Here is a 15,758-nt window from a genome sequence, read left to right as displayed (position 1 = left end):
AGTGATGACGAATGTGAGATGAGCTCAAAATGAAATCACCTAGATAAATCAGCAGAAAGAATGCCTAGTATTGAACAACATGAATGGACACCGATAGCATGCGGAAAACACAGTTTAAGGAAACTTTTAATGATAGACATGTAATTATTTTTATCAGCAATGCTAGTTATATTCTGCACAATAAATATTGACACTTTCAGCAGGAAACCAAATGGAGATGCTATGCTATGTTCTCAGGAAAGAAAATGCTAAATAGAAAATTTGATATCCAATTTATATATCATTCACCAATCATTATGTAGAGAAGTAACACCCAGGACATCAAAGGTAAGTGACTCTAACCCATTCAAACCATTAACTTATGTTATCAAGGCCACTTCCCAAAGCAACTCAAGTTTGTTGTATTGTTTTTCTTTCTCTCCTTTCTATATCAGATGTGCAAGCACTTGTTTAGTTTCAACAAGAAGAGTCTTTTCCTTAATTCACATTGCTGTAAAAATATGTCAAAAATAAATTATTCATCTTCCATTTTAGTGTATAGCTCTTTTGGGGATGATTACCACTAAGAATCAACAAAATCACTAAAGCCAAGGAACCAACTTTTGCACAGAAATAGCAGACACTTTTTTTACATAAGTCTAAACCACACTCTGACTGGTCACTTTTTTTCATTTGTAGTTTAGTGTTTTGAAAGCATAACGAATCCAAACCAAAGAAGAGTTACCAGCCTAAACCAATTGTGACACAGCACAGAATAACTGAAAAACTAATAGAAACAGAACAGAAGCCAACATGAGCCTTGTAAAGGGATAAAACAAAAACTCAGCGTAGATACCATGACAGGTTCCCGATGGCATTTTAAGTGTAATTAGAAAAGATAACCCACTTTGCCTGAAATCACACAAAGGAGAAAACATCTAATAGTTGTTAATCTTACCGTATCATTACAAGAATAAATTCTACCAATAGGTATGATACCGGTCCTAGTACATCCAATACATTATACATAATAGTTGGAAGACAAAGAATCAAGTACAAGTCATATACATAAATAAGCAGTAAAATGAAGGTAACCCTCGGATATATGAACTTCAATTCTATTTAAGGTAACTCTAGATATAAGAAGTTCAAATCTATTTAAGGTATAGGAACTTCGACTCTACAAAGTAACGAACAGAAAACAAAAACAAAGAAATCAGATTCCCAGGTAGAACTGAACGGTAAAGGTAAAATATATACAACAATGAGCAATTATTGGCTTTTGGTTATAAGAAAGAAAGCAAATAGATGCTTAAAAAAAGAGTAATTTTGCCTGGCGTACGGAGAAGAACCGAGATTTCTAATCAAGGAATTCCAATTCCTCCTCTTTAAGATGGACGAAGAACTTGACAGGTCCTCGGCCTTCAATTTCCTTAAGAAACTCCACCTTGTAAGGAAGATTAGCTGATATCGGTTTCCCTTTCCAGATCCCAACGTACTGCTTAATCACTCCTTCCATACCGATCAGATCCAACTCCGGCACGCGAACGACGTGATACACTTTGACCGGTACCTTCACCTTAACCTTGGCCCCTACTTTAGCTTCCTCATCGGCTTCGGCGGACCCCGAAACCGACGCGTTTTTCTCGTCCTTGTCGAGGGAAGCGGTGGAGACAGCTTGGCAAGAAACGATTATCCGCGCCCCGGCAGACACAATGACGGCGGTTAAAGGGGAAGGAAACGACGCTGGTTTCAAAGTCATGAAGGTCGTTTTGATAACCGGAGAAGGCTTTGCATTACGACGAGTGATGAAATAAGAAGCAGACGTTGCCGAAGAGAGAGCCAACGTCATAATCTCTATTCCTCTTTCAACCACGGCTTCTTCCTCCTCTCCTTTCCTTGGCTTTGGCTTTGGGTTTTCTACGTCAGGTAAGCTTGGTGACGGAAAAGAACTTTCTAAATCGAAACTATCGAAGCGCAGGTGGAGGGAGCGTGGAGTCTTTTATTACCACTCGTTACTTACTATTGTTATCTTTGGGATGTGGCGGACCTTCAACGTCCTGTATTTTGTTCTTCAATTTCGATTTCGTCAGATTTTTATATTTTTCATTTTTAAAAAATATTGAAAAAGTACCTCTCAAATCCAAATCTTAAATCAAATCATTTGCCTTTTAAAACCCGATTATGTTTTTTTTAAGAAAACAACTAAGAATTGATTAAATTTCTAATCCGGAGTTAAATAATTAATAAGCTTGCAATTTTAGATATTTGTAACCCGACCAGAAACACTTGTACTAAAAAGAATAAATCTGACGATCAAATGGTGAACGGGAGTCTAGATATCATCAGTGCCATTCCATTGCTTGCGACTGAAAATGACCGGACTGGTGGCGAGGGGATGAGGAATGAGAGGTGGGAAACGCAAACCCTACAACAATAATTATTTTATGGATAACCTACGAAACCCATGCCAACCTAACCTATTCCCATCCATCAACACAATCAGCCATACATCACCCAACAGCGACTCCAAGTTCCAACGACTGCCACATTCAAATATCTACTCCACCAAATAAATCCCACCCTCTCCAACAAGAATCCTCCCCAACTGAACTAAGAAGTCATAATAACACAAGGGATCTAAGCAATAAACAAACAACTCAAAAAATAAAGCTTAAAATTAATCCAAATTCCAAATGCCTGTATCAAAATACTCCATACATACATGCACCATTTTTAAAACCAACTTACATAGGCGATTTGCCCTGCCATGGCTTGGAAGCTTCCCTCAAATATGATATACTTAGCACTGATGAAACTAAGTACATAGAAAGGAATGAGATATCAGAGGAAAAGCTCTGATGATGATGGTGTAAAGAAATTTAAAAGGTAAACAAAGATGGGTAAATGTTTAATACATTTAGAAGGTCGCAGTCACACAGAATCTAACGGGAGGAAAGTGTATTTACTGTAAGAGTAAGAACATAATAAACAAGCAACAGATACATAAACCCAACAAAAATTTACAGGGATCCTCACTGTATGTATGTAATGGCACAAAAGGGGAGGGATTAACATGAAAAATATATCACAAGACATTGTTTCTGTATAAGGATACTCACGAGAGGAGAAGAGAGCACCGGCATCCAAGATATTGGCAAAAAGAAATTTTCAAAAAACACATCTCTTAATCATTATACATGACGGTCAGGGAAGCGACCAATTAGTCTGCACTGTTCTGGAAGCAAAGATGATGCTACTTGTCCATTGAGGGGGAAAAACTCACCATCAATACCACAACCATTATGTGTGTGTTTCCCAGCCTTAATCTTAACTGTTTTCACCTGTATTTCAATGGAAGTTAAATCATGAGTTGATATTTATGCATACTGGACCCAGTTAACAGATATACCATAAGAATCAGCAAACACCCATCGTACATCCCAAAACAAATTGAAGAGGATGGGGCAACTATTCTTATGCGAAAAACAGTGCACAAACTACAAGAAGCATGTTCAAACCAGCCGTAACTCTGCCTTGACAATTTTACAAAAAACTTGGGATGGGATCTATGGGCTCAACGACAATGTTTCTATATTTGAAATATGAAGTTTTTTATTGACTAAAGGAAAGTGATGCCCTTACCTTGACATATTCAACATATGGCAGTGAAAGGTGTTTACCCATCTGTAGCAGCAAGAAAAATCTCATCAACCTCAACCGCCCACTCCCATGAACTAAGAGCATATCCATGGTATTGTCATCATGTTCAGCTCTTGGAGCAACCACCTGAGAACTTTGCACGGTTCTGCATGCATGGTTGCACACAATGATGCCAAGAAATGGCCCCTTGGTCAATACCCATTTATCTTCAAGTCTTGGGACAACTTCCTTATTTATTCCTGAATCAACATCATCTGATGGCCCTGGTAACTCGATAGGATTTTCCACATCCCAATTAGCCTCAGTGTCCCACTTTGGTTCAGCATCCCAAATTGGACCAGGATCGGACAATGTTGAAGATATATCCTCTCTATCATTTGTTGCAGCATTACCCCAAGAACATCTCGAAGGATCATGTGCTGCAGTCAATCCACTCCATCCTTTATCTGTCCTTGATTTTGATCTGGTCCGTGGCCAGTTTAGAGTCGATGAGAGTGGTATCTGAGGATGAATAACTTCAGGCTCAGCTGTTACATTGCTTCTGCTAGATGACAGCCGTTTAGTCTTAGGATCAAGGCCTCGTACATACTCAGATGGTTCAGTGCTGGCGTGCATATTACTAGAAGTGTCCATCTCACCTCCAGACATTCGGCTAGGAGTCATTATTGAATCAATACTAGATAAACTCGAGGCTCTAGGAATGCCATCTATGCATGACCTCCTTATAACGTCTGTGTACAGGCCAGACATGTCAACTACTTCCCGATCAGCAGAGGTTTTACCTTCTCGATCCTCTTTTTCTGCAGGAAGGTACTCCACTTCATAGTTGTACGTTGGCAAACACAAAAACTTGAAGAACCCAGCAACAAAATATCGTAGAGGACCAAATCGTTTCTGATATTTCTCAGAAAGCTTTAAAACTGCAAGCCAGAAAAAAAGACACAAACATACAATTACAATTTCCTCACTAGGAACCCATAAAAGATGGGGAAATTATTTTATGCACTCATCAGTGTATTAAAAGATTTCACTCAATCATTCTATACATCAGAAAATTATGCATGTGTTCATCAAGTCTAATTTGCCTTCATTGCTGTTAATAATAAAGATCAAGGCCAAAAGTTACTAGAATGCAAATTCAAAGTAAAAAAGAACCATCTGACATAAGTAACTAAGAATGAAAATTTTCTAGTTCAGGATTACAGATAATTTTAAAGGAGTGCAAGGTGCTCAACCTTAAATAGGCAAATTGAAGCCAAAATATTCAAACAAAATCTGCAAATGATAAACAATGGCTAGTCTAGGAGTAATTCTGGTATGTGATTTCAATTAAACACAAACTTATGATGATGTTAGAACAGAAAAGGATGGGTACAGAAGATCACATTTTCTTAATGCAGAGAAAATGGAAACAAGTGAAAAGCAAAACCAGTCACCTTCTAAAAGCCAATAACAGCTACTAGTTGATGAGTGTAACATATGTGAGGTTGAATGCTCAAGTCATTCTAAAAGGATAATCATAGTCTAAGTGTAACTCACTCGAAATTAATGCAACATAGTAAGTATTATTTGGACAACATGCTCACATGGTAATGCCTGTTAGACCGAAACATCAAAAAAGCAAACATAGGCCATTCAAAAAGGAATAAGAAAAAAAAGGATATTTGAAAGAAGACAACAGAGGTTGATGGAAAATAGAAACCAACAGACTTCTATGGCATCAGCCAGGGTGGATCATCATGTCACCAGTACATACCATCACTGACAAATCCATAATAGGAAACCGTCATTCCAAAGTGAATAATACCAGTCTGAATCCACTCAACAGCAAAAACATCTGTAGCTGTAAGACCTCCCTGAAACATAAAAGGGAGAACCACAATTGTAAGCAACAAAATGATTACCGGGAATTTAATGCTTCTATAACAAGAAGCATGTAGTATTCTTAACTCTTTTCCTTATTTCGCTGGTTATTAAAGAAAGAAGTTTCCACAAACAGAAACACAACAGCATGAGATATTTCTCCCAAACTTTGCATAGCAACATGTTAGGGTCATTAAGGTGGTGTTAAACAATTTCAGACCCATGTTTCAAAAAGGTTTTGAAAATCAATCAATAAAAGGGAGAAACAGAATAACCAGCAAGTAAAGCAAATCCCATCTTGAATTTCCTAAGCAGCTTTACCTTCACAATAGAAATCGCGGCAGAGACAGGATCTCTAACTCCAAGAACAGTCCAAACCAGTGAATTATCCGACCCTGCTGGTATAATTCCAATGGGTATAGAAATTCCTTCTTTCTGATTGTCTCTACTAAGCAGACCATTTAGAACCTACAAATATGAAATATATCAGGATGACATAACTAGTTAATAATGAAATTGAAATATCAGCAGAATACCTAAAAGAACACAACCCCATCCAAAGGACTATATATTTTATTACAATGCTTTTGAAAAAGCATCGAGTCCCTATTCAGTGCTGTAAAATCCTCACACCAGTCCCCCCCTAGAATGAAAAAGGAAAATCTGATGGTTTATGTACTAATAACAATGATTATGGGGCTTATTCAGAATCCAATATAATAAGTAGGTCTCAACTAAATAAATGGACAAAACTTTAGTGTAGGAGAGAAAAAAGAACCGTGGGTGACAATGAAAAAGGATATAATAGAATCCAATGTAGCCAATCCATGTTGCTGGAATAAGGATAGCTAACTAACAATTTCAGAGGCTATCTGCTATTAAGGAGTAATACATTTCTAAATTTAGGTTGATGAAATCTCAAAATAGACAATTTTGTATGATGTTGAGTGATTAGGAAAAACTTCATTCAATACAGATATTCAGAAACAGCCTCAATCGAGAAGAAGTCCTCTCTACATTCAGAGGACAAGTGATCATACTAGACAAGACCGTTAAGAATATTAATTTGAAAACCAAAGATGATTTATGTTACAAATTCAGAAACCATCGTATAAGATGCATGCATAGAAAACTGCACGGTATTCTTACCTTTATAAGGTCAAATTTGATATAAGCCCATGTTTACTTTGACTCCAAATCTTTAATACCATAAATAAGCAGGGGGAATATACTAGCGTAATGAGTAAACAGCGACCACAATGTACTTACAGAAACATAGTTATTAGTCCTTGCCTAAAACTATTTTCCATAAATAGATGGTCATTAGAGGTAAGTCCCCCAAAAAAATTGATCCAGGAATCACACAATGACACAACAGAATACCAGTTACCTTATAAGGTTTTTGAGTTATTTCACTCGTCAATTTAACCAAACAATACTAATGGTGTTGAAATGGGTTTATAAATAAATAGACCAAATGAAGAGAAACCTTCTCTAGAAAAAGAGAAAACAAATAAATATAAACAAATATGAAATTCTTGAATAAAGTTGAAATAGCTAACCTCGTTGATAATGCCATCACCACCAACGCATATTATTCCTGAAAGGAAGTAGAATTATTTAAATTCATGCTAATGGAGATGATGATGGCAATCTTTAAAAATACAAGCAAAGCTAGAATAACGAAATAAATGATCAAGTATTACTACCATCAGGACATGTGCTGATATCAACTGTAGATGCTAGCTTCTTGGCATGGCCTGCAGATGTTGTTTTGACTACCTCCAATTTAAACCCTGCAAGCTGCCACAGTTTGCATACAATGTCAAACTTTATAAAGCCCAAACTCCAAAACAGCTTTTTCTTGACAATAGTATATATATACGACAAGGGAGGGAAAGCAGTGATCTTACAACAAACGAATGAAGCAATACGTTACAGAAAAAAGAAGATTAAGCACGTGACAAAACAAAATATCATTATCCAAAAAAAGTACCATATGATCGTTCAATATTAAAGACTACAGAAATCAGTAAATTATGCATTATTTTTGTACACGACATATGATGCCTTTCTATATTTTACTTCAATGATATCCATCCTTATAAGGAAATTCTATCAATCAAAGTCTGCCAAACATATGTCGTAGAATTGAAAGGCCCAATCACATGCAATGCCAAATATCCGAGTATCTACGATACTAGGGAGAAAATAACAGAGGAAAGATAAAACATAATTCATTATTTATCAAGACTTGGTCAAAGGCTATAAATAGCTAAATAGTTTTGTTCCAGGTTTTCATTTTGACTATGATGTCATAGTAAAATATTCAACCTTCTATAACTGTCGCGAAGATTCCTACGGCATCTTCAGTTCAAAAATTCCATTTTATCCAACCACACTTTTCCCCTACAAATATTTCCCAACAGAAGAATCAAGGCGTTCATACTTAAAGCATTTATGCAGAAATGCTCCAATTAAGATCATAAAGAACGATTTGACCAAGGAACTCCAAGATTTAGATGCATCCAAGTAAAGGTAATCTAGCAATCTGAATATCTGATTCCCAAAGCATCAAGTTCATGTAAGAGAAAAAACACACTAAGGATTTTATTTACTTATGGGTTGATATGGTAGAGAGGAAGAGAACTACAAAGTAACAACCAACAACAGTAATTACGATCAATGACAACCAATTCCAATGTATTAAAACTATAAATTATGTTGAAAGCAACAGTAATGGAATCTATACAAATCTGTAAAGATAGAAGACAAAGGGCATACCTTAAATATTGGTTCGACAATTCCATGGAAAACTTTACTAGAACGACCCCGACCTGACCTTGGATTCAATATGACGAGCATTTTTGGTGGATTCCTGCACCTGAAGACGAGCTCAGGAGGAGCATCTATTGGAAACAATTCAGAAGAAGCTTGCTTCTTTGAAGAAACTAAAGGGTGAGGCAAACAATTGATGAAACATTGCTGGTCTGCAAACCCACCAACCCATTGAACAGCTTCTTCTACACTAGAAGCCAAGAAACGAAAATCCTTTCGACTTCTCTTTGGTTTAATAAAGCATGAAAGGCCATAAGAACCCTTTTTTAGAGGGTATGAATGCACAGTGAAATGCCTAACACCGACATTGTAAGATACCTATAAAAAAAAACTGAAAAGACTGATTGCAAACCCAAAAAGCCCAAAAATAAATACTTAATTCATTGCAAGGGTCTATTTCAGAGATTAAATGTTTACCGAGATAACATCATCAAGAGGCAAGACATGCGAACCCCAAACCAACGCCTTGCTAGTGAGTTTAGCAGCAACAGATTCTTGTTTGGCAATATCGGTAGAAGAATTCTGCTCTACATCGGCGAGATTAGCAATATTTGGGGTATTCTTTCTCTTATCCAAAATGAGCTTCCCTGTGTAAACCACATACCCAAGTAAATCAGACTTTTCATCCCCTCCGATGTCGATTCGATGCTCTTCCCCCTTAGATTTATCAGTCTGATCATCCGTGACAGGGGCTTCGCTGCGTTTGGAGAAAGCCTTGAGCTTCTTAGTACGTTTCTCTGGGAACACAATTGGGGAAGAGTGGGTTGCTATTTGGGAGCACAAGCTCAGCCGCCTCACCGACTGCTGAGAAGGCGGCGGAGGCGGCGACGACACTCTCACTGAAGGACTATTACTACTTCTCGACAGACTCCCACTCTTCTGCATATCCGTTCACGCGCTTCTGCTCCGTAATTGTAATCACCAAATTTCACAACCACGGAGAATAAATAAACAAATGGAGACATACAACAGAAAAAAGGAAATCTTTGTTTGTTTTTTTGTTTTTTTCTTAATTTCACTTTTTCCTTTCTTATAATCACACGCCAGCTGTAGTAGAAGACCTGGAGATTATGATGACGGTGGGAACTCGAAAGCCACGAATTGCGATCAGAGGTCCCCCACAGCGCGAATCGTAGGATTAAATCTGGCAGATCAGCTCACGATTTTCAAATTTTACTTCGTTTTTTTCTTTTTAATATAGCTTTAATTTAAATTTTGTGAAAAAATATTATGAAATCATTTCGAGAGTCGACATGGTTTAAAAGAAATGAAAATTGAAACCTCACCTTAAAAAGAAGAATACGGAGTTTAATGCGGCGGATTGAGCGGCTGCCGGAATGAATTGAGTTCAGATAAGCGGATTCGTTGATTGAAACCTAAGGCGATGATGGTCCCTTCCTTTTTCTGTCTCACTTTCATGTTCTATAATATATATATATGAGCCTACCTTTTTTTTTAAATAAAATTAAAATATTATTTTACTCAACCACTTTTTATTCCACTATTTTTTTTAATTGTATTCTCTTTTATAAATATATATATAATATTAAAAGGAAAATTAAAGAAGGAAAAAAGAAAATTCGATTTGCGAGTCTTCCCTACGCACTGGCAGCCATTGACTTTCTCTTTTTTTTTTTTATATACCATAAATGTGTTTTTTATATATAATTTAATTCAAACAATATAAATATTATAATTACGTTATTTTAAAATATAATTAATATGATTTTTTTCGAAATAATACGCTGTTCTAGATTTTTTTTTGTGAATCTTGATATTTATTTAATGTAATAAAAATATTTATTTTACATTATCAATAGAATAAAAAACCTTTTAAGTTTTATTAATAAATTATAAGAAATTCGAAACATTTATTTTAAAAAATTAGATAATGATTAAATTAAGGAATAAAAGGTTAGAGATAAGCATCAGCATTCCTTTAGATTTATACATAGTAATCAAAGGATAAATTTCATGATTCTTTGAATTAAATTTATACCCTAAAGGAAAAAGTTGGTTAATCAGCCATCTCTTCCCAAATATCATTTTCTTCTTTAAATTCCCAAATATTTATTTTTGCATTGTACTCACTAATCCAAATTAGTCCATATACTCCCATTTTTAATAAAATTCTAGCTAAAAGCATACAAACACTATAGTAGGCCTCCCTATGGATATCCGGTAACCGCGCATGTAAGGGTATAATCATTGATTTAACAACAAAAGCAAAAAGAAATCCAATATAGAATATTATTTCCAGTGCAACAAGATAGGGTTGATTAGCTAATGTTTCAAAATTCATTGTTGGTTCATTAGAATCGTATAAACCAAGACCCAAAACTCCCGTTAATAGAAAAATAGAACCCTACAATGTACAAAATAAAATTCGTAGCTAAGAATAGATGTTTCTTCCAATCCCCCTCCCAACACGGATAGAAGTAGATAAATGAGAATTAATTTGAACTCCCACCTGATGAGAAAAAGGATTAAATCAAATTTTTATCATTTTTGAGGGGCCAAGGTACAAATTTACCATTGCTAATTTAAAATTTTATAAATTATAAAGGGTTTAAATTAAAATTTTATCCCCTAGATCTCTACTATGCTCCGCCATTGAATGCATATACATATTGTATACCACTTAATTAGCTTATTTCCTCTATAAAAAAACAAAAGTAAAGAACATGCAAATATTGATAAAACTACAATTATTGTTAACCAAAATAATTCATGGTGAAGACAAGATATATTTGGACAAAAAAACCGTGCTTAGAAAGATTTATTTTAGCATCGATTTTCTAGTAGAAAAAAATCAAATGGATTCAAAATGTATTCAACTAGGATTTTATGGACCATATCAATAAACTACAGCCTTACTTCAAATCGTCTCATGCCATAAATAACTCAAGCGCTCAATAAATCCATTGGACAAAGCATATTTGCATCTCTTACAACCAACATAGTCTTTTGTTCTTGGAGCGAAAGCAATTTGGTTAGTTGTGCATCCATCTAAGGTACCATTTCTAACACAGGTGGGATAGGTTTAGACACATTAACAACACCTAATACATGTATCATAGTTTTTTACTACATATGACAGGAGATCTATAAATTTTTTAACATCATAATATTTTCAATCTAGTAAACTTGTAAATAAATATAGTTAAAACTAAATGAATCAACAATTTACCAGAAATTTTCTAATCAATTTCCTTCGAGATCAACTCATAAGAAAGGAACAAGATACTTTGATTTCTTACATTTTCAAAAACATGGTGTAGATTCCAACATATGTTGCAAAAATCGATTTAAAAAATAGTGTTTTTAGGTACAACATAAGTTTAAATTTTTTTTCTTAAATCAAGCATTGTGATATTTATACTAATGAACTTTTAACCAAAATATATCAGTGCTTTGTACGAGGTGGTCTAAGTCATTTTCCGACTTTCAACCGACTGAGCTTCTTTGTAATCCTCGAACACCAAATTACTTTGAACGTGGGCTTAAACAAAACAAACTAAGTGCATAGAATAAATTTTTTTCTTAGCTTTTAGTGGAAAAGTTAATTTTCTTTATATAACAAAAAACTATGAGCTTTTACAGAAAATAAAATTTATTCTAAGAACAAATTATCTCTATTTTTTGATAGAATAACGATAGTCAATAATATGTGTAAATAGGTTAGCTCATAGTTTATATTTATAAAAATACAGTACAATAATTCTGATGGAATAATATGTAATTAAATAATAATATTTTTAATACAAAATACGAACTATACTAGAAGTAGAATACAAGGGAGGGCATCCTTAGGGTATCTAGGGTTTGCCACACATCATATTGAAATCGAGTCTATTTGAGTCTTTTATGTATTGGGTACAATTATAAATGTTATTTGAACATTTATCCGACACTTATAATTTATCCAACCCAATAACTATTTTTTATTTCTCAAAATATTAATTAATTTGATTTAACTAAATTATTTTTCAATTGAATTATTTTCTCAATCCAATTCTAATTCCATTAAAGTCATGACAAATTTACCATATTAGTATAATGACTAATTAATTTAATTCTCACTTGAAATTGATTATTTAATTACAATCAATTTAAATAATAATTTGAAGAAATTAAATTAATTTCTAAGTAATCTTTTGTACTTAGCGAGAAAACACATTCAATGTGGATAATGATGCATGCGATCTATTTCTTTTGTTTATTGTTTTCATTCATTTCCACAATTTATGGGTTTTAAATGCAATTCGTTTTAGGTTATCTCGAGCTAGCGGGGGGACAAATTTGACATAAATAATTAAGACTCAAATAATTTGTAATTAAGTTTGCAGGTCTTCGCCTATTAATTAAACTTCTTTAATCATGAAGTCATTTCACTATAGTATATGATTTACCCTTATAGGGTTATGATTCCATTGTTGTGGAATAACGTTATCTCATGCGGAAGTCATATACACAACATACTAGCTTTCGATTCCTTATCTATTTGGATTCAAGTTTTCAATACATAAAAGTATATAAATCAAACATGCATAGTTCATTCTTCACTCAGGATTAAGGTATGTCACAATATGAATGCCACAAGTGGATAATTTATAAACAAATCTAGGATAAATTCGACTAGGATCCTATTAGATGTATTGTCAGTCTAAACAATGATACCTATCTCTAAGTTCTGGAGTTATCTGCTTTGATGTCCAATATAAGACATCTCTTCAATTGGACTTGATAGACAATATAATAGTCTTCCAGTCGATTTTCTCAATTTCGATTAGACTAAGGATTGTTTATGATCTAATCACTTAATGCAACTTAATATTAGTTAAACATTAAATAATTAATAAGTGGTTAAATCACCTATTTAACAATCGCTACGAGCGCTATAATTTTCAAGAAACAAACTGGTTCATAAAAGCATTTTCCAATCAATTCAAAAAATTATTACTTTTGTTTCAAGCCTACATTCTAAAATTAGACTCATTGCTGGATATTGAACCAGGTTCGTTGCTACAATAAACTAAGAGGTGGTCGCCTCCAGTAAAACCTTTAGTAAATGTTAATTTTGCAAGGCACCCTCAAAGCAATAGTACACATGCATCACTGTTAGGAATCATGATGGTCTAGTCATGGCTTCTTTAGTTTATAAGAACAAAATTATTCCTCATTCTTTTGCCACCCAAGCTGTTAAGATGCAAATGAAAAATCTTTATGTATGAATTTTGCAAAGTGTTTAATTCAACCATGCACGTAGGGATTAGAACACAAGAAAGGGCTTTAGCAACAAATTAATGTAGCACTTATGGGGTAGAGGAGGTGCCATTCATGAAAGCAAATCACTGGTGGATCGATCTGTCTGTATCCGTTCCATGCATGTAATTTCCTCGTATTTCTTGCAATGATGCAAGGCTTTCGGTGGGAAGAGTTTGAGGTTTCATCCATAAGTCTTGCTAGTTCTCTTTGGTTTTGCACTTTTAATTTTACCCTTTTATTTATTTTTGAGGTGTTGTGAATGGCCAAAGTAGGCGGCTATTGCTTTTTCCAAGTCTTTCTTTTTCTCTTTTTTAATGAATGCCAACCTTCTTACACTAAAAAAGAAAAAGAACAAAACAAAGCAACACGATAATGAGAGACCACAACAAATCATGATCTCACCCTCTTAAGTCATGTTCAACCACTACCCATCATGAATTGAAAAACCAAATCCGATGTCGAAAGGCTCCTACTACTATAACTACCCTCTAATGTGCATTCACATGATACTTTTTCACACAAAAGAAAAAAAAAAAGCATCAACCATCATCAGACTAACCTTTGAGGTGGTTTAGGCCTGAAACACAAGCTCACAATCAACCACAAGGAGCTTTGGTCGTGCTCAATGAGGCCCTTGCTCTTGTTACTTCTCAAGTTCCTTGTTCTTGAATTGGCCGAGAAGGAGCTTTGGTCTTGCTATATGAAAACAAATGTTTTCAATTTTAATGATTCGTTTAGTAACGGTATTAATATATGAGTTAGTAATAAATTAATTTAATTGGTACTATTTAGTTACTCTCATGACAAGGGCGTATCTAGGGAGGCTGGCAACGGCCCCAACCCCCTTAAAATGGAAATTTTTTTATTTAGATCCTTTAGAATTTTTAAACTTTTAAATTAGTAAAGGAAATATTGTACTTTACCCCCTAAAATGATAAAATTTTGATTTAATCCTTTAAAAAATATGAAAATATAGGTTGTTCAAATGGTGAAATTACATTTTTACTATCGTAAAAATTACAATTTAATTTCGGCTTCCCCTAACAAAGAGGAGACAAAATTTTTACTTATTTTAAAGAGGTATTGATTTTTACAAGAGTCTTTACTCACTTTTTAATTTCAACTTTAAATCAGATTCGTTATTCTTTATTTTATGTCTAACTATTGTAATTATGTAATAAATAAGTTTTTCTTCAGTATTATTACACTAGAACCAAATGAAGCATATGAATTCATATGAATAAATCCTAGTTCAAACACATAAACGCAAAAATATTCTTTTATTAATAGTTTTTCAGATATTAAACCTAGTACTCTAATTTAAATCCATATAAATGTAATTTTTTTATTTTACTTCTCATATTTTTATTTAATAAATATGCTTTTCAAATTTTAAAATAGAAAATATTTTACAAAAATAAAAATAAAAATACTTACCAAATGAAGGCAAAAAGAGTTAAAAACATAAGGATAAGTCCATAATCTTAGAGAAAATATAAAAAAAAAACACACAATAGTAACCAAATTGAGTAAAATTGTAAATAGATATTTAAATTTTGTAAAATTGAAGGATATATATGAATTCTTTAAATATGTTATATGTATATATATAGTTTTAATATTTTTAATCATTTTAATGATTATTTAAAATTTATTATAATTTTAATAGTTTTCTATAATTCTTTATAATTATTTAAGAAATCACTTTTGAATGACCGGATTGTTTTAATAAATTTTAGATACTTTTCATTAGTTTTAATAATTTCAAGAATTTCTTATAATTCTTAAATAATTTTCTATATTTTTAATTTTTTATAATTATTTTGAAAAGCCATGGGCAAAATAAACTTAGGCAAATGTTTGCTTAGGTTGTTGAAGTTTATCTTAAATGTTAGCATGCGATACACGTATCATGCCATGTGTCACTATCTAATTGCATTGCCATCCATATCAGCTCTTAATAGTAGAAATAAATTGATTTTTTTTAATAGGACTAATTTACTGTTTAATCTAACATATGAAAATTAACTTACTTATATTTTTAAGTAAATAAAATAAAATACACTTTAACTTTTAATACAGGAGGTGGAGGGCACTTTTACCATTAAACCATTAGAAATCAATAAACCACTAATATCATGTGTAAG

At 33.5% G+C, this 15,758-nt stretch overlaps 2 protein-coding genes across 3 annotated transcripts; both read right to left on the bottom strand.

Annotated features, from left to right (window-relative positions):
- Window positions 1–1,081: 1,081 nt before the first annotated feature.
- Window positions 1,082–1,982, bottom strand: LOC105762680 (ferredoxin-thioredoxin reductase, variable chain). Its single transcript, XM_012580510.2, has one exon. The coding sequence runs from the start codon at window positions 1,829–1,831 to the stop codon at window positions 1,340–1,342; it is 492 nt and encodes a 163-aa protein (XP_012435964.1). The 5' UTR covers window positions 1,832–1,982; the 3' UTR covers window positions 1,082–1,339.
- LOC105762679 (sphingoid long-chain bases kinase 1) lies at window positions 1,082–9,790 on the bottom strand. Of its 2 annotated transcripts, none has more exons than XM_012580508.2 (9): window positions 9,630–9,790; window positions 8,761–9,487; window positions 8,290–8,661; window positions 7,215–7,308; window positions 7,068–7,105; window positions 5,827–5,973; window positions 5,399–5,498; window positions 3,625–4,562; window positions 1,082–3,323 (listed from the first exon to the last, which is right to left on the bottom strand). In XM_012580508.2, the coding sequence occupies exons 2-9, from the start codon at window positions 9,226–9,228 to the stop codon at window positions 3,174–3,176; spliced, it is 2,307 nt and encodes a 768-aa protein (XP_012435962.1). In that variant the 5' UTR covers window positions 9,229–9,487; window positions 9,630–9,790; the 3' UTR covers window positions 1,082–3,173. The 2 variants fall into 2 exon arrangements, with proteins under 2 accessions (XP_012435962.1, XP_012435963.1); XM_012580509.2 differs by having other exon boundaries at window positions 8,761–9,244; window positions 9,630–9,750.
- Window positions 9,791–15,758: the final 5,968 nt, after the last annotated feature.

Source organism: Gossypium raimondii, chromosome 12, assembly GCF_025698545.1.
Source record: "Gossypium raimondii isolate GPD5lz chromosome 12, ASM2569854v1, whole genome shotgun sequence".
NCBI lineage: Eukaryota > Viridiplantae > Streptophyta > Magnoliopsida > Malvales > Malvaceae > Gossypium > Gossypium raimondii.
Note: the sequence above shows the minus strand (reverse complement) of the source record. Positions and strands in the feature narration are given on the sequence as shown.

Bases quoted from the DNA above. Each gene is read 5' to 3' on its own strand.
- LOC105762679 (XM_012580508.2), bottom strand. From the start codon at position 9,228: ATGCAGAAGAGTGGGAGTCTGTCGAGAAGTAGTAATAGTCCTTCAGTG. The intron at 8,662-8,760 runs GTAAACATTTAA...TTTTTTTTATAG, and splicing joins CTCTTGATGATGTTATCTCG to GTATCTTACAATGTCGGTGT. The intron at 4,563-5,398 runs GTATGTACTGGT...TCTGGCTTGCAG, and splicing joins TTATGGATTTGTCAGTGATG to TTTTAAAGCTTTCTGAGAAA.
- LOC105762680 (XM_012580510.2), bottom strand. From the start codon at position 1,831: ATGACGTTGGCTCTCTCTTCGGCAACGTCTGCTTCTTATTTCATCACT.